This window comes from Strix aluco, chromosome 13, assembly GCF_031877795.1.
Source record: "Strix aluco isolate bStrAlu1 chromosome 13, bStrAlu1.hap1, whole genome shotgun sequence".
Classification (NCBI taxonomy): Eukaryota; Metazoa; Chordata; class Aves; order Strigiformes; family Strigidae; genus Strix; species Strix aluco.
Genome location: NC_133943.1, coordinates 18,642,565 through 18,667,120, shown reverse-complemented (window position 1 = coordinate 18,667,120; position 24,556 = coordinate 18,642,565). Strand labels below are relative to the sequence as shown.

At 44.3% G+C, this 24,556-nt stretch overlaps 1 protein-coding gene across 1 annotated transcript; it reads right to left on the bottom strand.

The window, feature by feature from the left end:
• On the bottom strand, nucleotides 1-13,229 carry NPM1 (nucleophosmin 1). The gene is made up of 11 exons (XM_074838414.1): nucleotides 13,081-13,229; nucleotides 12,238-12,317; nucleotides 9,121-9,240; nucleotides 8,220-8,313; nucleotides 7,350-7,453; nucleotides 6,756-6,817; nucleotides 6,207-6,261; nucleotides 4,549-4,638; nucleotides 3,932-4,033; nucleotides 1,335-1,409; nucleotides 1-357 (listed from the first exon to the last, which is right to left on the bottom strand). Exons 1-11 carry the CDS (start codon nucleotides 13,142-13,144, stop codon nucleotides 319-321), a joined length of 885 nt encoding a protein of 294 aa, XP_074694515.1. The 5' UTR covers nucleotides 13,145-13,229; the 3' UTR covers nucleotides 1-318.
• Between the last annotated feature and the right edge of the window lie 11,327 nt (nucleotides 13,230-24,556).

Here is a 24,556-nt window from a genome sequence, read left to right as displayed (position 1 = left end):
TACTTTATTAAAATACTAAATTTTATTTTTTTTCCACGTACATTTAGTCTCCCCACCATTTCCATTTGTCTGACCACCACCACCACCATGCCTTATCAAAACATTCCATACATATTTAAAATGAAGCTGAGGGTGGAGTCCCGTCTTTAAAAACTAAACAGGCATTTTGGACAACACATTCTTGGCAAGGTAATCTGGATGACATTTATCAGACACAGTAGGGAAAGCTCTTTCAGCATTTGTAAAAAGGACAGCCAAATAATGGTTACAGAAATAAGACTGCAGATTTTAATGAACTGTTTAAACTGTTTTCTTTTCTTACAGAGTCTGTCTCCACTGCCAGAGAGCTTGAATGACCTGGAAGTGTACACAAAAAGTTAGAAATTGAAATCCATTTTTCTATTTATTTTCAGTTTACTATCTCCACTTACTCCACACAATATTCACATCAAATTACAACAAAAAATGCATTCCTTTCAGAGAAAATCAAGTTGAAAGCAAGACATTAGGGTCCATCTGTTAGAAGACTGTTATTCACTATAAGTCACAATAGTAAGAATTCAGTGAAGGTAAGCGAGAGGATGGGTGTGGACCAGCTAGGCAAATATTGGCTGAACTCTGCCTACCCTGGCTAATGTCAGACCAACTCCAGTAGCTGAGGCTAACTGCTTTTAAACATTCTTTCAAGAACCTATCAATTTGTCTATCAGACAAGTTTACTCTGAACCACTGAGGGAAGTAGGAAAGCATAAGGAATTTTGTCATTGGAAGAAAGTTTTAACTCACAGGAATTTTGATAGGGAAATCTAAGACACATTTTAGCCTAGTGTATGTTGAGTAATAACTAATTCAGAAAGTTGCTTCCTGATACCACCTTTTGGCTTGCCCTCTTACAAGAGTTCAGTTGACTTTGGGAGAAAATGTAGCAAGAAAACCATAATCTCAATCGCAAAACAGTTCCCCCTCCCAGACACCCTCCCCAACAAAAGGCTGAACAGCAGACAGGCCTAGGTGGCCAAATTCAGCAGCAAGGAAAACCACAGCTCATTTCCTTAGCCAATATGGTGCCAAAAGGAAAATTCTGTGGCTTTAGTAAGCAAGAGATAATTTACCAACCATATAAAAGCTGGAAAAATGTAATAAAATATTAGCTTTCCCATCTTAGCCAACTAAACCCTTAAAGCCGTTCCCATTTATTTAATTTGAAGTATTGTTCGTGGTTTGTAACCCTTTGAAACAGTCCAAAGCTTGTAAAGATTAAGAAGTGGAAAAGAATCCCTAAGTCAGGTTATAAAAGTTTTTGGACTTTATCAAGTTCCAATAAATTCAGTTACCTTCTGGTCCTCCGTCCTGAAGCAATTCTTAACATAGTTGGCAAATTTGGGTTCCAGCTTAGGAAGGGAAGAACCCTATTTTGAAAAAAAGCAAGCTTTAGTGTATGCAGGTCATCTAATGCTTCCAATAAGTAACTTAGGAAGCTTAAACCCTTTGCAAGGCAGATGGAATTTTACTGAACTCACCTTGCAACATCCCAACCCGATCTGCTTTTAAACCATTTTTAAAAGTTCACTCACCTACAGTACCCAGGTATTTCTCACAGGAGTGCCTACACACTAAAATGGCTGTACAAGCATCTTTGCTTATGCTCAGAAACGTAACAGCAAGCATTCACCACTTAAATAACCTTGCTTGTAGTCAATATTCACATGCTATTCAGAAAACCTAATTCCATATTTACAGATTCTTACTACTGCGTGCAACTTGACATTACTGTCCTTCACAGTCCTTCAGCTCGCTAAAGCAAAAAATTAACTGATGTCCCACACACCCTTTAAGGCTCATTCTAATACATTAGTTCTACGAATCCGAAGAACTGTTCCAGAGACATTTGCTTGTATCTCTGAAATTGTCTTTGTACATACTCAAATGTACAAAGCAGATTCAGTAATAATTCATAGATCTAGATTTATCTTCACGCTCTTCCTATCTCCAGGCAAAATAATACAGCACACTATTTTAAGCGACACTTATTTACTTTCACAGGCCCCATGAGTGATTTCCCCCATTTTTCAGGTACATCAGTTGAAATATACCCAGCCAATTATGCAAGTACACTTAGCTGCTACTCGGCACACTGCAGAAGACAGCAATTTTATGTTCAAAGGAAACAAAGCTACATTAGAAATATCTGAAACTGCAACCAAGAAGCTTGGATTTGGACAGTGTCTTACCTCTGGATTCTGTTAAGTACTAATGCTTTCCTATTAGCTTGTTGATATTACTTTATAATACAGCAGTTCTACTCTATTAATTTAATAAAGTGTTTTTTTAAAGCTGCTACCTTGCTAGCTATCACCTAGAAAATGCTATTGTATATGGCAATGCACAAGCCTTTTGCCTTACTAAGGTATGCTTGGAAAACATTAAATTAAGCTGCCTGCTATAACTTCTACATGTTTGTGCTTACACAGCATTTCCCAGCAAAAACACTCTTCAGCAACAGAAAGTGTATTCTAAAGCTACTTGCCAGTCATCTGGTCTGCATGCTTCCCTCCACAGGGACATCTGCCTACTGTGAGCAGCTCAGCCACTTCTGCTTACGCTGCAGAAATAACACTAATCGAGGCTCCTCTGAGTCATGCAAAAAACCACCCTAGCATCCACTAGATCCAAGAGGTTAGTCTGACCTAGCAGAATGATACCATCCATCACTGTCAGGTTCACAATTTAGGGAGATGCATTTCGATCCTGATCACAATCTGTCATTGCTCACTCTGCATCCACTCTATATTGAAACATTTTTTGTCTTATTTTGCATTCCTGGGACAAAACTACCTCAAAACATTAAGAATCCCAAGCAGGAGACAATCCTAATTCTTTAAATTACTTGATTGCCACTGTAAAGGAAAGAAGTTTATCATATTAGACCAAACTAAAAAAAAAAACCAAAACCAGAATTCTCCATAGCAGCAACATCAGCCAAAAATAAGTCTCCAATAAAGAATGTGGTTCAGTCACAAATGAGTGTACAATCTATAAGCACACTCCTGAGCTAGTGAAGTAAAACCAGAACTCGTATATGGTCTAGATGTCAGGTCCTGCAGTACTGCTGTGTACTCAACTGCGTCTCTAGCTAGCTCACAGGTTTCCAAACTTGGCTAAGGGGGAAAGCACTGCTATCACCTGCTACGCTTTTACCCAACCAGCTAAACCTAAAATGCAATTTTCTTTTTTATACTTAAATAGCAGCAAAGAGGAATACTCATATACATAACCATGAAGTGCTAGTCAACGCTGATAACAACCAGAAGCCGAGTCACTGCCCCGTGACCTTCAGAAGATGAAACATCCATTGAGGGGACACTCCATTAACCCCAGATCTCCAGTTCAGAAAGCAAATGCTTTCAGGTCTTCATTGATTCATTAATGCATATCACAATCGCTTGTCTCCCCCTTCTGGAAGTCGTAAAGCCCTACAAGCATCTGGGTATCCAAGCTGGAGACTGCTCTATGACCATGCTACCCCAAGCATGTAAAGAACTCTCCTTTACTCTAGCTGCCTAAAATAAAATGTGTACACTAGTTAAGACACCTTCAGAATAAATATCACCCAAGGTTTGCTGCTTTGGTTTTTGCTGTTTTGTTGTGGGGTGGTGTTTTTTTTTTTTTTTTCAAATTTTAACTGAGACAGTTCACTAAGAAATACCAAGTTACTAATCACCACTACTTGAAGAATACAAAAACAAGGAGTTTCTCATGAGTACAGAGGCTTTTGTCCCAAGTAAGTTCTCATTCCTCTGAGCTTCAACATCAACATACACTGATAACAGCACAGTCAGTGACGTGCAACCATTTCTTAAAAACATAAAATTCTTCTCATCTGTGGACATGTAAAAATAAGGCTAACAAACCTAAGTTTACAAAAACTCACCTTATCTACAGACGCTTGCATTTTTGCTTTAATCTCCTCTAACGACAGAGGGACTTTTGGTGTTTTTGGAGTTAGAGATTTATCCTTCTTGGAATCTGGAGTCTGAAAATCATTCATTTCATTAGCAACTTGCACATAAAGCTACTTAGTATACAAGATGAAAGTTTTCTAAAAACAAGAATGTGAAAACCTAAGAATTTATATGGAATAAAAGAACTAGCTATCACAGATACTTCAGATAGTTTTCAAAAAGTGACAGAAGTTAAATTTGTGCTTTCAACACATTCTTCAGGAAAAGAATATTTAAGTTTGGAATTACTACTGTACTCATCCTCTTGTACAAGCAGCTGCACAAAAAAAATAAGACTTGTATTTTAAACCATGGAATCACCAATACTCACAAGGGATATAGCATGTCTGATTTTGAATCTTGGCTGTTGTAGTTATATCAATCACTGAAGAGTTTCACAGGGCAACATGAAGCCATGAACAAACAGTATCTCCAGCATGCTTCATATTCATGTTCAAAAACCTAACTTAATGGTTAGTATATTATTTAGTTACCTTTAGGCAAGAAAACTAGCTTCCACTCTAGAATAAACATTTGTTTTACTCACTTTTGATTTAGATGCTGGTGTGGACGGCTTAGAGTCTTTTCCATTTTGCTTTGCTTTCTGCATATTTTTTCCTGAAGCCTCACGGACAGGCTGAAAAGAAAGCACTTAAGTTCATTTGCCATGAAAAACTGCTAGTAAATGTTAAGCTTGTTAACATAATACTCAAGACTTAGTGACAAATACATACTATTTAACATCAAACAAAAAGCATTCTCGTTGTCCATACAACATGATCAGCATCTGTTATTTAAGCAAAAAGCATGTATGCTACAGGAACTCAAATGAAAAACTGCTGGTGCAGCACAATGTATAACATATCCAAGATTAAGTTTTGTTATACATGGGACCTCCACTACATTTTCCTTATGTATTACACCTGTCCTTATATGTTACCATGCAGACTTTTGGGGACAGACATTGCCTAAGACTAATTCTAGATGGCACTGTAATTCCAAGATCTGACTCAGTGCTACTTTTTTTTTTATGTAACACAACCATTACCTCATTTGGCATTTCATACAGAAATATCATCTGCAATGTGCGTGGGCAATGCCACATGTATATTAAAGATTTGGATTCTTATATTCCTACATAAATCAAGGGACCATTTCATTCAACCACCCTACATTTAAATAGATGGCAGGAAATCTGCCATTCAGATTGTCTATACCAGGCCTTAAACTACTGTGCACTATCACCCATAGAAATTCATTAGGACAGAGCAGCATACAGTGAAGTAAAGCACTGAATGTTTGTTTCTAAACACCAGATGTGAACATACAAGTTCAAGCCAAAGTACACAAGTTCAAAAAAACTACTACCTTCTACCTCTGCAGTTGCCAACTTGTCTTACATTTTATTTTACCACCAGATGGCACTCAAGGGCTGATGTAATTTCACATTCAAGCACTTGGCTGCCTGAAATGAACCTTTTCCAACAGGCTCACACATTTAGATCCTTCTTTTATTGAAAGTTAGGTTCCTAAAAAGACCTTTTTCACAGCATGCAGAACTGAAATGGCAAAGCACAACCCACATCTTTGGGGCTCAATAGCCCTACACAAAATCATACAATTTGACAACTGCACATGTGCGTACGCACACTGCTGAAAACCCAGCCACCCCTCTCTGCAGCAAAGTAAATAAAACGTGGATTGGATATGCATTCACACTGAAGTGAACATCCTACTACAATTTCTTTATACAGACGAAGCTAAATCAAAAGCATCTCATTCACACATTCCAAACCGTCGTGCTTAAGCTCATGAAAGGACAATCTGCCCAGTTACTGTCATGCCTTGTATTGATATCTAGTCCATTACAAAACAGAACACTGCACAAAGAGGACACCTCAGTTAGCTTCTGCATTGCAACAAATACAGAGTTCAAACCTAATCACTTCACTCATGCAAACACAGCTTTCCCTCCCCCTTCTGCTTTAGGGGTCTTCATATGAATCTTCAAAGATGACCCAATTGGGACTGTTAATTAACACCTACTAGTAACTTAAGAGGTGTCAGAACTTGCTCCCCCTATCTGAATAAGCTTAGCTGCAGACATTAAGCCCATCTGGTGTTACCACTCACTTCCTTTCAAGTTCCTTAAACACTTCACAGGTGAAGAGGGTCACAATGTGCATGTGTATATATGCCACTTACTTTCTTCATTGGTGTTTTCATTTCTTCCTCATCATCCTCTAAGTCATCCTCATCACTACAATTAGAAAGTTAAGTCACTCACCATAACTCAAGATTCATACTCACAGCTTTAACCATATTAGAAATTAGTCTTCCCCCTCCCTCCCAATAAAATGTTTTACTCGTGAAGGAAACAAGTAATCTTCCCAAGTCTATCTTATATCTTGTTTTAAGATATGGCAAGGTGTTAGGCCAAACACTCCACTTACTGCAGTTAAGTGCATTCCCTTCTGCTTTAATACTGACTGAAAACATGTATCTTAGGACTTCCATGACTAAAGAAATTTAAGTTCATTAAAAGTTAATGAATTACATGAAACTAAGTTTTATAACCCAGTATGACATATTTGAATAACACTATTTTAGATTGCATTGTGGAGATAAACTTCAGGTAATTCTGGTTTTTTTGTAGCCAAGAGAGTAGCTTGTTCCCTTAACTAGTTGTCACACAATTTGTATTCTGAAAGTTAACCCTGGTATTTCAAAACACATTCTCAAAACAATACATACTCATCGTCCTCCTCCTCATCTTCATCATCATCCTCATCATCTTCTGATAGTTTTGCCTTTTTCTATAAAAAGATCATGCTAAGTGTCAATACCATTTTGTCTTAAAAAACAACAATCTTGATCTGAAGCAATTTGTGGCATAATTACAAAACTATCTTCCATCAATTTAGCTAAAACCCAACACACTACAGTTGCCAAGTCTAAAGCTATTGACAAATTTACAGCACACTCTGAGCATATGAACCCTTCCTTCTACACTACAGTGCTTCAATCAACATTTCAACTCTTGCAGTACACTAATGTTTACACTAGAATCTGGACACACTCAGTTACTGCAGCAGGCAAAACTTCCACATAGAAGTAGCTTTCATATTAGCCCCTCCAGCAAAGCTTTGGAAACTATATGTACTTAACTACACTTCTGTAATTTAGTACTCGTCCAGACCCAAATACAAAATAATCCTTCCCCACAGATATCAATAAACCACATACTAAATCACAGCAAACCATCTAACTGCTTACTCCTAGAGGCAGTGGTAATACCAAACAAAAATTCTACAGACAAGCTGACTGAAGGGACATATATATATATACCTGCGGTGTTTTAGCTCCTCCTCCACTTGCTGGTCTTTTGGCTGAAGTGTTCACAATTTTTGTATCATCTTCCTCATCGTCTGATTCTGGTTCTTCCTCTAATGCTGGTAAAATGATGGCAATGTGTAAAAAGACCCACTTCATTTAACAATAATTAAAGCAAGAATGCTAGTAAGAACCAAACAGAAGAGTATCTCCCACAACTAGACATGGTCTTACTGAGGTATTGAATTCATAGGAGGAAGCTTCTTCCTACTAGCAATCTAATCACCAAGATCAGAAACTTTTCCAGTTGGCTGCAGCCACTATTACACTGAAATCCAAAATGGGTGAATAACCATCCATACGCTGCCTGTAACATTCCTCCCAGAAAAGCAGCCATATGAAGTTAAGAATAAAATTTGCTCCCTTTCTGAGGGGACACATTTAAGAGAACTTCTAGAGAGAAAGGTCAGTTTCAAAGACAATTCTACAATAGAGAAGGCTAGTCCTGGCTTGGTTTTTAGTGCAAACTCAGAACTACTTCACGGGCACTCTTCTCACACTCTGAACTGGTAAGCAGAAAGCTCACGGCTTTTTTGATGTGAGACTAACACAGGGAACCTAACACCCATTTTTAAGGAGAGAAATCAGAACTCAAATTACAAGGCTGACACATGCCTCATCCACCCAAGAGGCAAGAAAAGGTATGCAAGCATTTCTCTGAGCTGCTCTGTCCTACAAGTTACCTCATGCCTCAGAGCAGTGAATTAAAGATTCAGAAGGTCAGCATTAGAGAAAGTACTGCCTGAGATACCAGATACATCACTCAAGTTCTGTTGGTGCTGACAGGTAGCAAGATCACAGGTTAGTAACCATAGCAACACATACCTACAAGATGTTGACCGCTGACGTAAACAGGCCCTGAACCACATTTCAACCTCAAGACCACTGGTGGTGTGATCTCAAAGCCACCTAATGAAACCTAAGGAAAAAAGCACTGTTATTCACAGTATTAAAGGCAAAGTGTGCTTAATAGACAATCCATTCAAATAAAACCAAGAGCACAAACATCTGTAGGCTCCAAGGCTAATAGTTACTCCCAGTTTCCATCTGACAGAATATTCCAGAAGTGTTTAGTCAAATCAGGGTCAATAAGCCACAACAGGGTTTACTACATTCTCATTGCTTGTCATAATTAAAGCACACTTGTCAAAGCCAGACAATCCACATTTGTTTCTACTCATCTTGGCAGCAATGCCAACTTGAACATTATCCATCACACCTGCCACCAGTATTGTGTAGTTCCACTTGTACATCATCGGCAACGCTGATTCAAGTTACATTCCAGATGGCAGGAATGACAAGTAGGGTGCCCTTAAATCAAGAAAGGGTAGCAGTCATCTTTAGAATCTCTTAAGAGCTTGGGACCTGCAGAAAAACTAAATTTTTCTCACCCCAGGCTCAAACAAAGCAACACAGGCTATAGATACATCTGCTTACAAACGTGTAATTTGTATACAGAGAGATGACATGCATAATTACTATCATCTCTTAAAAAATGCATAATTTGAACAAAAGTCTGTAATCTCCAAATGACCAGAGTTAAGTCTACAGGCACAAAAAAATTTCATATTTCACTTGTAGTTACTACACATGGCAAAACTGACACTTCTCTGAACCCACTGACCACTGTGCAGTCTCACTAAAATTCAGTCAACCAAAACATCTTCTGACTTGTCTTTTTCACATGAGACCTAATTTATAGATTTTTCCAAGTTCCTGTACTTACCGTAGGCTGCACTGACATTTTCAGAGATGCCAGTACTACTTTAACAGGGTTGCCTTCATAGTCCAGTGCTTCTGCTTCTACAATGTGTAATTCATCTTTGGCTCCAGCCCCTAAAGTAACCTGTGAAGTAAAGAACAGTGCACATCCTCAGAATCTGCCCAAATATTCTCAATTCTTTTAAACTCCATTCACTGTGCTGCATCTCTGAAGACTGAAGTTTGCATTCCTGACTGCTAATGATTCAGCTGCACGTCTCCCCAAGCCAATATCCTCTTTCCCCCTAACACTGGCAGTTGCAAGGTGCAACTCCAGGCATGTGTTTCGATGAGTGGTAAGTAGACCTTTTGCTACTGGATTATTGCATTGAAACAGGTCAGTGACAAGTCCAGTCAGCACTGAAGCCCACCCAAGGGAACTACAGACACATGCCTAGAGGAAGAGAAACAACTGCTACCACTACTGCAGAATCACTGCCTTTATCCTTCCCCTTCCAAACATGTTTCATCCGCCAATTGCTTCACTTTATCACACTACACACTTTTTGCTTACTTGACATTCAATGGGGAGTTGTCTTAACAACTGCCCACTTCAGTAAGGTCATTTATGCATATGCCTTCTGCATTGATTCACCAAGGACAGAGCTGCTGTCCCTGAGCATTTCAAAACTCAAGCGCCCGGGTTCCTTACGCTGCGCCCAGGTTCCTTACACTGAGTACAAGTCCAGCACTTTCCTAAGATTCAAAAATCATAGCTGTAGGGAGGCAAATGAGCAACAGACATGGGAGAGGCCTGAAATTCCAGTTCTCCAAACTCTGACATCTGAGTCACAATTACATGCCAGAGATGCAAAACCCAAAAATCCCTTGAAGTACTACAGTTATTCCTGAGACCAGTGAACAAGGCTGTTTCTTTTCTGAAAGCCCATGAAAAAAAGCTTTCCACCCTCCACATGGAAGTTGTAGGTGTCAACACCTCAGGCAGAGGCATACAACTTAAGTTTCCATTCTCCAAGAGCTGCGTTTTAGGCAGGCTATAATGATCCAGACTAGATGTATCAGACTGAAGGCTGAGAAACAGGATATAGGATTCACTACTCCTGGCAAGTTTTGTTACTGTAAATTTAAAGAGGTGAAACTGCTGCTCTGATCTCACCTCTCAAATGGGCTGGCAACAACACCAAGTCATTCAGCTAGGGAGACTACCACCAGCACAAGAGTTTAAGAGCATGCCCTCCACCCCCAGTTACACCTGTCGTTTGCACCAGTTCAAGCAACACTATGGCACTTACTACTTATTTACTGAGTGTCTGGCAAGTGTCCATTCATGGGCTTTAATTTCTGCATTGAAGGCATGCAGACTGGCAATAAATAGGTAATGAAGCAGTGACCATCCCTCTTTATGTTCTCAGCTATCATTAGTAAGACATCTATAGAAACCCTCATGCCACTTTACCTCTACATGCATCAATCCTCCTCCCCTTTCACTTTTATCCTTTTTTCTTACCACCTCTTCCTGTACCCAAGTCCATCACCACATCTGTATCTGAACTGACATGTGTCAATCCTTATACATCTAGTCTTTTACCAGGTGCACAGATCACTCACGGGCTATTTGCTACCTTCCCGCTTCATCTTCCATCAACTCCTTCCTCTGCTTGCCAAGGCATTTTCTGTTTGTTTGTAGCTATGTCTAAGATCTTCCAAGCCTCTTAGACATTTCCAGTTTGTGATTTCAACACCCACTTCTCCTGTATGTCATTCTTTTGTCTTTAAAAAGACAGATTACTGAATTAGACATTTTTTCCCTAAAACCTAAGTACTGGTACGCATCCATCTGCTTCAAGCCCCATGAAAAGTGCACAGCAACAGAAGAGATGCTATAGGCAATTTTTCAAAAACAGGATGTTTGGATAAAGCCATACAACTCAGGTATTGCTCACTAACTTCATCTGCATGACAAACATTCAGATATGAGAACTAGCCACATGAACTTGTCCTACACATACTTTACTGTTATATTCTTCCCTCAAAAGAAATTCTAATTAAGAACAAATTAGTCAGTGTCAAGTCCAGGCTGTAATTTTCATAAAATGCAAAGACTGAAGACACATGATTCACAAAACCATAATGCCTGTATTAAAATGTTGTAAGTATCACCAAGTTAGTTTGGAGAGCATTATGATGCAAGTCTCTCTAGTAAGCAATTCCGCTGTAGGAAGTAATCCACAATTGTAAGACTCTCTTGTGTCCAGGTATCTCTCTGTACTCAAATAAACACAGTAATAAATCATAAAAGTAGGGAGATGCTACAACTCTTCCATTCCTTGCATGTGAAGTTGGGGCATAGTACCTTTCTGCTAACCAAAAGGAACAGACTCAGGCCAGAACAAAGGCCTTGAAATATTACGTCTTGCTTGTGTGACAACAGAAAGATCTCAGGACACATCTAAGAACTCCCGGTGTACATATACTGGTTTCCAGGAGTATCCTGCTCAGTGAGGAGTCTGTTAGATGAATTATCTGAAAGCCAAACGCCCATCCTCAGAGGGGGCCACACCAAGGATAATAAATCAAAACATAACTAAACCTAAAAAACATAACTAAATCTAAGTGAGGGGTGGAAGGTTTATTAGCTGCTTATGGAAAAAAAGCACTGGAATTATGTTTCAGGAATATATAGAAAAGCTCTTCAAAAAAATTTTCCAATAAAGTCTACTAAATTGTGCCCATGTAGGATTCTCATACATCTATCCTCACCCTGTGCTCCTGTACCATCTGAACTATTGCACTAGAGATGTCAAGAGTGCATATTCTGGCCTTTAATTCCATTTAGTATACGTTTATTACCCTACTGTGAATTCGTTTTTGAACTTTTCTAGCCTCGCATTGCTTGCTGTAAACAACAAAACACCAGTGGATATTTAAAAACTTTTTTTAATAAAGAAAATTATTTCAAATGACATGGCATGATGCACTACCAATAAGAGTTTATCACTTAACATAAAAAACAAGTTTAAGGACATTAAGGTACACGGTAAAAAACTCACTTCTCATAACATCGCACACCACTAAATATAAAAAGTTAGAACATGCAACTTTAAAGCCAAGCGATACTTGCCGTTCTCAAAGACAACTGATGCTCGTTTTCTTCATCATCTACTTTGAACTGATACTCCTTATCTGCTTTAAGCTCGCAACCTGTGAAAAGACCATTTCATTATAAGCGCACTGTTTTATTCAGACGCGGGTATTTGCTAATCTCTTATTATTATTTTAAAACCTGTTGCTTCAAGGCTCTGCACTTGCACAGAAAAGCAACGGCCCTCCCGGCGCACGAGAACAGAAACACGTGGGGTGGGGAAAATCCCAGGCGAGTCCGCGGCCTACTACCGACCACGCAGCTGCTGGCGTGCTCCCTTCAAGCCCATCCGCTCTAAGAGCATCCGCGGCCGGCGCCCTCCGCGCTGCCCGGGGACACGCCATTCCCCGGGACGCCCAGTGGCGGCGGCCGGGCCTCCCCCCGGGCCCGGCAGCAGCAAAGGGCGCCGCGCGGCCCCGCCGCCCCCCACGTGCTCCGCCTCCCTCCGCGCTGCCATGTGCTCGGCGGCCGCCCGGGGCCCGGCGCTCCGAGGCCCTAGGAACGGCGGGCGGGCGGGCAACAAAAGCGCGATGGGCCGAGCCGGGCCAGGCCTCCGCCACGTGCGAGCGGCGCGCCACGTGGGGGGGGGGGGGGGGGGGGGGGGGGGAGCGCGCGTCGCGGGGTAGCGCGCGGCGGCAGCGGCGCGCCCCCTCCCCCACCGAGGCCCTCCCCCACCCTCCCCGACGCGCGGCGCAAGGCCGGCACCGGGCCGCGGCCCGCCCCCCCCCCAACGCGGGCCCCGCCGCCTCAGGCCGCCTCCCGCCCGGCCCCGAGGGAGCGGAGCGGAGGAGTCAGCAGGCTCCGGGCGCGCGGCGCCGTTACCGAAGAGGAAGGTCTGGGGGCGCAGGGGGCCCATGCTCTCCATGTCCATGGCGCTGTCCTCCATCTTCTGGGCCTGCTGGCGCGGGCGGAGCGGGCGGGATGCGGCGCTGCGGGCGGACGCGCACTAAAGGAAGCCCCGTGCCCGCCCACCCCCAGATATAGCCCGCGCGCTCTCGCGAGACCCGCGCGCCGGCCACGCCCCCGCGCCCCGCCGAGCCGCCGCCGCGCACGCGCCGCCCCGCCCCGCCGCCGCGCGCTCACGCCGAGGGGTGGTCGCGAGCGCGGCCCCGGCGCCCTGGCGTGGGGCGGGGGAGGGCTGCGGTGCGCACAAAATGGCAGCGGACAGGCCAAGCCCCACGCCCGGCGGCGCGGCTGTGGGCTCGCGGGGCCCGGGCGGCCGTTCTCGCACGCGTGGGGCCGGCGTGGCCTCGCCGGAACGCCTGGCGGGGGAGGGGCGGCGAGCGCCGCCCAGGCAGGTGCCCGCTTGCCGCTATAGCCTGAAGGGGCGGCCGGGCGCGGGCGTGAAATGGCTGTCCGCGGGCGCGGCTGGCTGCCGGGCGGGAAGGGCCCGACGCCGGAGGGTCCTGCGGCACGGGGCGGGCGCCACCTGGGCGCTCGGTGGGTGGCTGCGCCCCGCCGCTCTCCTCAGGTGCCTCCCCTGGCAGGGTGGCCGGAAGGTGCCCTCGAGGGGAAGGCGCCCAGCTGGAGAGCCTGCCCGGCAGCGGGGGGCCGTGGGCAGCCTCCCTCAGGGCTCGGCGCCCAGCCGCAGCTCACCGCCCCCGGGGGCAGGGGCTCGCTGAGACAGCAAAGGGCCGAAGGGCTTAATGCTGTGGCCTAAGTAACAAACCCGGCCGAGGAATGTAAGCACAGCCTTAGGGCTTCAGCCCCGAGCCACGGAGGAGCTTGAGCAAGGTGGGGAGCTGCATCTACCAGTGTTCCTCCACATAGAGAAGGCCCTGTTGTGATGAAATGTTTTCTCCCTATTCTGCTATTGCGTGTGCCGCAAGCTGATGGCTCCTCTCAGCTTTGATCAAACAAAAAAAAGCCACTTTTCCTGTCTCCATGCCTATTAAGATGAGTTGCCGTTCTGAGTTACTGCTCCCCGTGTCACTGGGCTCCGAGGACCAGGGAGCAACAATATTTTGGGAAGCCCCTTTCAGCTGGTATGAGATGGGAGTGAACTACCTCATGTGAACTGGCACGTGGGGGCATCTGTGTGTCTCAAGAGAATTAAAAGATTTTTTTTTTGTTTGTTTGTACTGAGCCACAAGGCCTGAAAAGATTTGCATATACATTAGCACAGATACTCCATGGCTGGCCCTCGTGTCCAGGGACTGACCTGTAAGAGCCGGGTGTCTTGGGTGCTGTAAAGTAGCAAATCTCAAGATTGCTTTTACCTGAACACCCACTCCTCAAAAGTAAAAGTATATAGCCTCTTAATGCTCATGTCTGTCCATTAATTTGAAATGTGTAACTCGTATTCGTCATACCTGCATTCATATTTGTGAAGGAAGAACATTAAATTCTGTTGCTGAAAATGAGACAAACTGAAACAAAAAAGAACTGGCACAGTGGTAAAATGAATCTTACCTGTCAAAACGTGGCATTCACCTTCTTTCTCACTCCCCCACAAAGCTCACCTCTTTGAAAAACAGTAAGTACAGTTCCACAGTACATTCAGCTTCTTTTCAAACGTAGTTTCCTATTTGTAAGATACAATTAGTTTTCCAAATAGGAGGTTACTTGATCCGTGGCTTCACCAGGATACATCCCCCTACGATCCTGTTAACATTAAAGTAGATCATATACTGAGGTGTTGTCAAGTGGATTGCCACAGGCTAACTAAAATTCAATAATAATAAAATTGAATTGTGTGTGAAAACAAGGTATAGGAATAAACAGTAGTGCAGCTTACTATCCGAGTGAGGACAGGGACCCGGGCTGCTCTGTGAGCCCTCTTTTAGAATCACAGGATAATTTTGGCTGGAAGGCACCTCTGGAGGCCATCTGGTCCGGTACCCTGCTCACGGTGACACCAGTGCAGGTCACACTGTGGAGGGCTCTGTCTCTGCAGTTTGTCTGGGCCAGTTTGCTACAGTGGTGCAGTAACTAACCAATGCTAATTACAGTTGATTTGGAAATGCTGATATGGGTTAAAATTACTGGTGTGGTTTTTTTTTTTCCCATTTCTATTCTCATCTTCCTGCTAGCTCTTTACTTAAAGATAAGGTGACACACTTGTAGCATGTGGCAAGGGTACTTAAGCAAAACCAGAAAAAGTAACTATTTTTTTTTCTTCCTTTGCATCCTATAGTAGAGACATTGTTAATTTGCAACCTATGCATCACTTGTATGTATAGAAATAACACCCTAATGGATGTCAAAGTCAAAAAAAAGAGGAGAGCAGGGTGATCACTTAAGCATCATGAACGACCCTTCCCATTTACTCCGCTTAAAATGTCCCTAGGAAACCAGAGAAGGAACAGGGTTTATTTCATTTTCCCACCTTTGGTTTGGTTCATTTCTTAGTATCTTTAGGAAACAATTACTTCTAAGGGTGGCCCTTAATGTAGTAAGAATGGCAGTTTGGCAATGCACTATAGAGAAGATACACACAGGGATTCGTGAAGTGGCAGAGGCAGGAAAATCCACCGAGCATGGTGGCGGGTGTCACTGGCAGAAGAAAGGCATCATTAATTGATCAGGCATCTCAGCCAAGAAGAGCTGTACAGATGCAGATAAGACACTTGTTTGATTTGGCTTGACAACAGAAACTAGTATCAAAATTTAAAATGAAGGTTTGGCATGACCTGAATGACAAACAGACTGGAGCGGGAACGTGAATACTACATGGTAATAGTGAAAGAGGCTGCAGCTGTTTGCATGTACGTTTACCTGGTGTAATGCCAACAGGAATACATGGCTACTGGTCAAAACCACCCGAAAACCTGCTCCACGCAGCTCACAAAGCAGACTGCAGTTACAGAAGTCCACCCAGTGCTGTCGAAGGGGAGCGGTGCAGCCACAGCATGTTCTCATTCATACAGAGTCGCTTTTAATTCAATTACAGTCTTCCATTACTGAGGAAATAAATGTGGGAGGAAACAAAGGACAGACACAGAGAAGCAAAACAGGAGTAGGAAGTAGGAGATATATGCTTACTGCATCTCGTTTGGCTCCATAGGGCTTTAGAAGGGCTGTCATATATCATGACATTTATTATTTCTGTCATGTACTAGGATGAGAAGTCCATTACAATATCGATCATTTTACTCTGCTCAACTCTACGCTATGTAATACTCAGCATAGCTGAAAAAGCTTACAAGTGATTTAGAAATAGCTGTACAGGGAGAATTGAGAAAGAAATCGGAGTCAACATGGTTTCCCTTAATGGAATTCTCTTTTTAGTAAGCTTTTACAAAACTTAGGAAATTGCATTTTAAACACAGTTAAAGCCACAGCACAGTTGCAGTCAAGCAATCAGAAGCTGCAGACACAATAAAGATTTCCTATGCAATCTTAATTTACGCACTGACAAAATGACATAATCTTCAGCTGTGCTGCCCCATGGCTGTCACATAACCTCCTCACCGGGTTCCTCCTCCTTTCACCAGTCAATAACTTCTGCCCCAGTGAACTCAGGGCCAAAATCTTAAAAGGCATCAAAACACTTATCAAAAAGACCCCTTGCAAACCTGAAAATCCAAGTATTTCAATTTAACCTGAAATACCTGCGGATTGCAATCATTGGATGGGGCAGCACAAGGGAAGCACTAGCTGTTACCATTAGTACACCATCAGCGGCACCAGGCAGCAGGAGCAGGACGCTGTTCCAGCATTGCAGTGGCAGCGAGGACAGAGCTGTCAGGCCAACCTGTGCCCTAAACACGGAGTTGCAGCACAGGTGAGAACTGCACTGCCCTGCCGGGTTGCTTTGAGAAGACTTTTCCTCAAGGTTGTAATTTCCCTTCACTTCCAGGTGGGTTTGCAGCCAGCTCAGGACAGGCAGATATGATAGAAGACCAACCTTACCTGCAGTCTGCTTTTCACTGCTCATCCTGCCATGGGTGGACACTAGATTTCTTCGTCATCCTTCTTTAACATACTGTCTGTTCCATCCCCACCTTTGCCTATAACACAGTATTTATGCAGAGCAGCATGAAGGTCTGCAGCAAGAGATCCTTCAGCACTGGAGAAAACTGCACACTGGAAGGGGAGCCAAGGGAGGCTGACGACCTGATCTACGTGCTTATGACAGCACGTGCTGATGCTGCTCCACCTCTCCTATATTCTTGCATATAACTTTCACAGGATCCTAAAAGGGAGGAATGACAGACAAGCCAGGATGTCCACAAGGAAGGCACTCAGGTATCACAGTGATGATAAGAAATAAAATTACACAGCTAGATTATACCAGGTGTTAGCATCACAACAGCAAAACTTGAGATAGCCTGAAATTTCTCTCTTTTTTTTCTTCTTTTTTTTTTCCTTAAATACTGTAAAAGCTGTACCAACAGACACAGGATCCAAACATTTGGTATGAATGATCAAGCTCCGAGTATGGGATAATTAGTTCTAATTTAGAAATAATACAACATGTACCTGAGTATAGGTCCCTTAAAAGGAGAAATCAAAACTGTACACTTGGGTCTTTTTTGCATGCAGCTGAGGTTCAGATATGGTTCTACTAATGCCCAAATGAATGGTACTAGCCTGGATCTCAGCCAAGTGTTTGCAAGAGTAAACAGTAAAAAGTTGGATTTTTGTGGCGACTTGGACTGTATTAACAGGTCACGGACCAGGATACATAGTAGGGTCAGGGCTCTGAGTGTATGAGAGCTAGATGTTGGAGTTAGCATGGGCACACTTTGGGTAGGGACGGAGGAAAGAAGACAGGGTGTAAGGATGCTTGCCCTGTTGAATTATATGACCTGATGCAGGGATGAGCTGTCTCTACTTGCCTGCCTTCATGCTGGACGTGTGTTAGAGCCATACCTTTAAAGAAAAGAGGGAAAAACTGTGTACCAAGAACAATTTAAGGGGAAATAGTATCCTGAACATTTTCACAAGCCCTTGTCAATATTCAGGACAGTCCTTACCAAATGAGGGTATCTGGTCCTTAAACAGGATATAATCACTAGATAAACTGAATTCTACCAACTTCTGTATATTGTGCACATACACTGCTTTCCGGCAACATTTTAGAACAATGTGGTGGGTTGACCCTGGCTGGATGCCAGGTATCCACCAAACCTTCTCTATCACTCCCCTCCTCAGCTGGACAAGGGAGAGAAAATGTAACGAAAGGCGAGATAAGGACAGGAAGAGATCACTCAGCAGTTACCATCAGAGGCAAAACAAACTCAACTCAGGAAAATTAGTTTAATTTATTACCAATCACATCACAGTAGAGAGATACAACCACATCTTAAAAACACCCCTCCCTTCTTCCCAGGCTCAACTTTACTCCCTATTTCTCTACCTCCTCCCCACTAAGCAGCACAGTGGTGCAGGGGATAGGGATTGTGGTCAGTTCATCACCTGTTGTTTCTGCCGCTCCCTCCTCCTCAGGGGGACAGTCCTCCAAGATCTTCTCCAATGTGGGTCCTTCCCACAGGTTGCAGCTCTTCACACACTGCTCCCGTGTGGGTCTCTTCCATGGGGTCACCGGTGCTGCCAGCAAACCTGCTCCAGCGTGGGCTCCTCTCTCCACGGGGCCACAGGCCGTGCCAGGAGCCTGCTCCAGCGCGGGCTTCCCCCAGGGTCACAGCCTCCTTCGGGCATCCTCCTGCTCCAGCATGGGCTCCTCCCCGGGCTGCAGGTGGCATCTGCTCCACTGGTGACCTCCCTGGGTGCAGGACACAGCTGCCTCACCATGGGCTGCACCACGGGCTGCAGGGGAATCTGCTCCGGCGCCTGGAGCACCTCCTGCCCTCCTTCTCCACTGACCTTGGTGTCTGCAGAGCTGTTTCTCTCACGTATTCTCACTGCTCTCTTCTGACTGCTACCACAAAGGTTTTTTGCCTGTTCTTAAATATGTTATCCCAGAGGCACTACCACTGTCACTGATGGCCTTGGCCAGCAGCGGGTCTGTCTTGGAGCCGGCTGGCATTGGCTTTATCAGACATAGGGGAAGCTTCTAGCAGCTTCTCATAGAAGCCACCCCTGTAGCTCCTGCTACCAAAACCTGGCCACACAAACCTATCGGCACTCCCAGATGCTGTTTTCTCCCCGGGAACCATGACTCCAGGGTATGTCCTATGCAAAGATTGCTTCTCCACCTGCACTGTTTTGTGGAATTTTTCCTGGAAAAAAATGGCCCTAAAAGTAAACATACTTGGAAACTTTCTGTGCCCTGCTGCTCCCAAAGGTGAGACCACCTCCCAGTAAAAGGAGTAGTAAAAGTTTGGAGTTGGTGGGGCTGAGATGTCTCAGGAAGGAATAGGGCAGCAAAGAGCTTCATAAGCCACATCGATGTAAAGCTGGTGAGGCAGACTACACATAACCGTTTCAGCTACTCTTCTCCAGCAACGCCAGATGACCTTGCCCCATGAGCTTGTCTACAATGTCTCCCCCTGGAATATCATTTGTTGCTGTGCACTACTACTATAGCTGCTGCCAGCCCACAGCACTTCTCTGCTTGTTAAGCCCAATGAACTTGATCCCAAAATGATGTTCTGCATCACTGCCAATGTGCATGAGCTCTGCCGACCACCTACAGGCGACCAAGGCCATGGAGATGGAAGAGGATAGATGGTACTCCACACAAAAGCAGCCTGTTCTGGTGGTCACTTTTTACATCTACTTCTTCTGCAGTACAGGCTTTAAAATATTCTCCCCCATGCCCCATGGTTCCTGCAGGCTCTGGGAAGGGCAGAGCTAAAGCCATGGGGTGGGGCATAGCACAGGCTTGTCCAGTTCCTGATTTTCCTGTGTTTGTTGTGCTCCTTTGTCTCTATAGCTTCACTGTCAGAGCCTGAAGTGCAGGCCCATTTGATGTTTGGGAAGCATGTAAGATGCTGTTAGTCAATAATAATTTTGGGCAGATGCTCTGGGTACAAGTTCATTCCCTCTTCTGAGAGCTGTCTGTTCTCATTTCAAGATCAACAGCACCATCTAGTGACCCCAAATCAGCTTCCTACATACCTGTCTGCCTTATCTCCCACATTTCATACATTCCTCCAGGTCTCCCAGATGAGGTCTGTCTGTCTGTGCCTGTCTGCGCCTTTCCTGCTAGAGGGTTGCTTACTAGAAGGTCTTGCATGGTGGAGGTTGAGGGCACTCAGCCACAGTCACAGACCTCTGAGCTGGGATGGGATGATCCAAATTAACTCGCAGGCCAAGAAACATCACTGAACTGTCTGCCAGACCCCATTTGGCTCAGTGAGAATCTTTTCTGCCTTCCTGGGCACCTCTTGCAGTTTCCACATTCAAAAGAAATCTGTTCAGGGAAAGAAAATAATCCTCCTTTATCCTTCCCTTGGTTCTCTACTGTGTTTGACCTTGCTCACATGTTCTGCAAGGACCTCAAGCACACCGGTGAAAGGTCCTGTTTTGTCCCCAAGATCCCACTGGCGTACACAGCTGATGTCAAGAGAGTCAAAAGCATGGCCAACATTACTTCTGCTCCCTCAACTTAGAGCGACAGGCAGACAGGCCACATCTCCAGCAAGCCCTTATGTTTGTCTCCCCATCACCCCTCCCTGCAAAAAACCCACAAAAATAAAAATCTGCAGGATCTTCACACAAGCCTGGAAAGGCCAACGTTTTGTTAACATCCCAGCTCCTGCACTGCTGCATTTCACCCTCTCCACAACAGTCTGCAGGGACCCCATGCTGGATATAAAGACAGAAGGACATCATGTCGACGGCTGTATCATTTCATGCCTCTTTTTTTCCCAGCCAGGACAATGTGCAAATTTCAACCCTCTCTACTTCACTACTGCATTCTCTCAGTTCCTTGACTCTTCATCAGAGCATCTTGAAGGCTGAGGATGCTGCAGGGAAGGAAATGAAAGAACCCCAAGTTTTTGGCTGCTCATGGTAAGGAATTTTGATGCATCAAGCACCTCCTCCAGCATCAAGGTCATGGCTAGGAAAATCATGCTATGTGAGACACGTGGTGAGCTCTTAAACTTCTATTATCCATGTTCCCAGCTTGTGCTAGAGGGCACTCGTAGAAACCAGGAATCTGGAGCCATGTGGTTATACACAAGGATCTAGATCACAGCTCTCAAGTTTGCAGAGTCAAGCCTGGGAAAGGTATTCCAAAAGAAACCACTTCAGTATCATGAAAAAGAACAAGATGGATGTTTAAAGTCATCCCCGTAAATAATTTTCTTTCCTGGACTTTACGGAGCTTATATAATGTAAGCAATAGTATTAAACCATTCTGCATTCTGGGTTATATTGGCCCAGTTGCGGCAGCAGGATGGGGTTTTTAGCACTGCAGCAGCATGCCAGGGTGGTTTACTGGCTCCTGCACACAAAACATCCTGAGTTCACCTTATGGGCTTATATATAGAGAGATGCTTATATGCTTATAGGCTTCTGGAGGTTTTTGAACAAAGCTGAATAAATGAACGTTTATCACATTTTCAAACTACTGTTGTGAAAATTTTATGGATGAAACAATGGGCTCTGGTCTGATCTCTGATCACAAGTGTGACTTTAGAGATGTAATACACAGCTCTATGATCTTTCTGAAGCACTGCAAAGGTCAAAAAATCAAATTGAATGTTAGAAATCACTGGGAGAGAAACAGAAAATATCATTAGGTCAGTGTATGAGTGCAGGGTACAACCACATCTTGACTACTATAGGTAGCAATAGTCCTGTTGTGAAAAAAGACAAAATAAAGGGCTATTCAATAACAAGAAGCATGGAGAACGAGAAACAACTGTCTGCTGTCTCTCCTAATACGAGAAATAGAGGGCATAAAATGAAACTTGTAGGTGGCAGATTAAATAAAAAAAAAAGGAGGGGGCAGATCCTCACCCAACACGTAGCAGAACTGTGGAAGTCACTGCCACAGGATGCTGGGGACAGCAGAACTTTACATGTGTTGGACACTCACGGGAAAAGAAAAATCAGTCAAGGGGGAGTAGACAAAACACACTGTTCTCTGGCTCAAGAAGTCCTTGAACTGCTTGGGAAGATATTCTGGGGAAAACATCACTGTAATCTTCAACTGCTGTCATACATTTCTTCCAGTCACTGTTGGCAGCCAGACACTAGGGCTGGCTGAACATTTAATCTGATCCAAACAGGGAGGAGGTGAGGGGCTTCTCAACCCAGGCTTAATGCCAGCTGTTCCCAGTAGACCTGCAGCTCAAGAGCCCTTTGACCCAGGCTTGACTCCAGCCCACTATACACCACAGTGCTGGTTATAAGACCCAGATCTAGAATCAAGTTCAGTTTCGAGGCTGATCACACACTGCAGTGGGGTTTCAGGTCTAGCAGCACAGGTTTAGGATATTTTGGCTGGCCATTTCCATCCAGGCATAGCCATCTCTGACAGTTTTCCAATGTAGGTGATAGTACAAGCATGTAGGACTCCCTGCCATAACTGAACAGTCTTCCACTGTGGAACTATTTCAAATGAAGTCTCTATGTTTTACTGCTGGTGGTAATTTGCAGCAGGTCAAGATGGAAAGGTGACAAAATATTCACATGATCATCTTGATGCTCAACTCATGGCTTCATCCTATAGTGGGGAAAACTAATCCCCAGAGCAGTTACATACAATGGCCAAGTTACCCAACTCCCTTGATTTCTGGATGACACAAAGGAAAAGCACGTGGACCTCCTGTTTAATTCTCTGCATTTCCCATACCAGTTGGGAACTCTGGACATGAATGGGGCATGTCTGTGTGATCCAGACTTTTAAAAAGCAGGTTATGGGTTTACCAGTGGTTGGGGTCCTATGGGATGTTAGTTCTCAAAAGAATGTAGAACTTCCTTTACAAGAAAGGGGATTTCCATCTTCCTCAAGAAGAAATAGATGATTTTTCAATACTTCAATTTAATCTCAAATTTGGGAGCCTGAGTGCTGACAGCAACCTCAAAATAAGAGTTCCCATCTGTCTTGTACTGCACTTTTCAGGCTTTGCTCTCTATTTGCAAATCTCTGACAAGTCGCCGCGGAGCTCTTTGCCTATTTGCCAACATCTTTGCTTTGTTTTTTAAGTAAAAATGTTAACTGGTCTGACACAACCAGATGTACTGCACACATCTCAGCAGCTTCCTGCTGCTGCCAGGTTGGACTCATCAATTTTATTTGCCTTTGTTGTGCCTTTTAACATTTAATTACAAAGCGGCACTTGTCAGTCACTATAGTTATCATCTGCCATTTCTGTCACCTCAGCAAGAGCCCAGAATCCCTCCAGCTTCTTCACCAGCAGGGTTTTGAGGTGGGAAGTTCTGTCCCAGGAACACCTTTAATAACTAGCTGTTGACAGATCAGTTAGCGCTTGGCACTCCCAAAGTTAGCGTCGCCCACGTGCTGTCACTGTGTTGCGCTCGCTTGCAGGATGGTTCATCACTCTTGTACGTTCCTGTCTAGCAAACATGCCTGGCACCTGGCAGGGACAGCTCCCGTGTGCCCGGGCATCCCTCAGAGCAAGTGGCACGTGGCTATGCTGGAGCTGAGCAGGAGGCCAGGTGGATCAGCTCCACGAGGTCCATGATGGTGCCCTTCCATGCTCTGTCATGGTCATCACAGTGTCCACCAACAGGTTGCATCAGACCCAATCTAAACGGAAGCAGTTGCAATGAGGTGCAAACCCACAATGTGTATGTTGGCCATAGGGAAGCAAAGGTCAACAGAGGGGGTCTCAGACACCCACTTGTTAGACCTGGCGTGCCTTTATTGTCACCTGCTGCCAGCATCCAAGGTCCCTGCAGAGCCACAGTACCTCCGCTGGTCCTCCTAGCACCACCCCATAGCACACCTGCTCCTCCCTATAGTGCTAGAGGGTGCGTAGCCTCTGGTTCACAGAGGCTCCACTGGTTTTGTTTTACAAGACACAGCATTGTTGTAGAGTTATGTTTCCAAAACTAATAGATCTTAAAAAAAAAAAGTCCATGTAATGAAAAAAGGGATCAGATTCTCAGCTGATATAAATGTCATTAGTCAGTGTAAGAACATCATCCTCCAGGTATGTTAAATCCACTAGCTAGAGCAAGGATTATTTTGGCTCACTTGTTTCTTGTTAATACATTGGAAAACACAGATTAGTTGTGCAGCAAGGCTCACCGCCTTCAGTGGCACCACACCGAGAGGGGTGGCACTGCTGAGAGAAGCTGCTTCTCTCGAACTCAACTAAGGCCCCGCATTCCAAGTATTTTTCACATCAGTGGCAATATTAAACCATTTTCATCACAGTTTTGGGCTCTGATTTTGCCGTCAGAGCAGGCAGAACCTTTCGTTAACTAATGCGAAGTCTGGCAGCTCGCAGGGTACTCAAGCTAAGGT

Bases quoted from the DNA above. Each gene is read 5' to 3' on its own strand.
- NPM1 (XM_074838414.1), bottom strand. From the start codon at position 13,144: ATGGAGGACAGCGCCATGGACATGGAGAGCATGGGCCCCCTGCGCCCC. The intron at 12,318-13,080 runs GTAACGGCGCCG...GTCTTTTCACAG, and splicing joins CCCCCAGACCTTCCTCTTCG to GTTGCGAGCTTAAAGCAGAT. The intron at 4,639-6,206 runs GTAAGTGGCATA...CTTTCTTTTCAG, and splicing joins TGAAAACACCAATGAAGAAA to CCTGTCCGTGAGGCTTCAGG.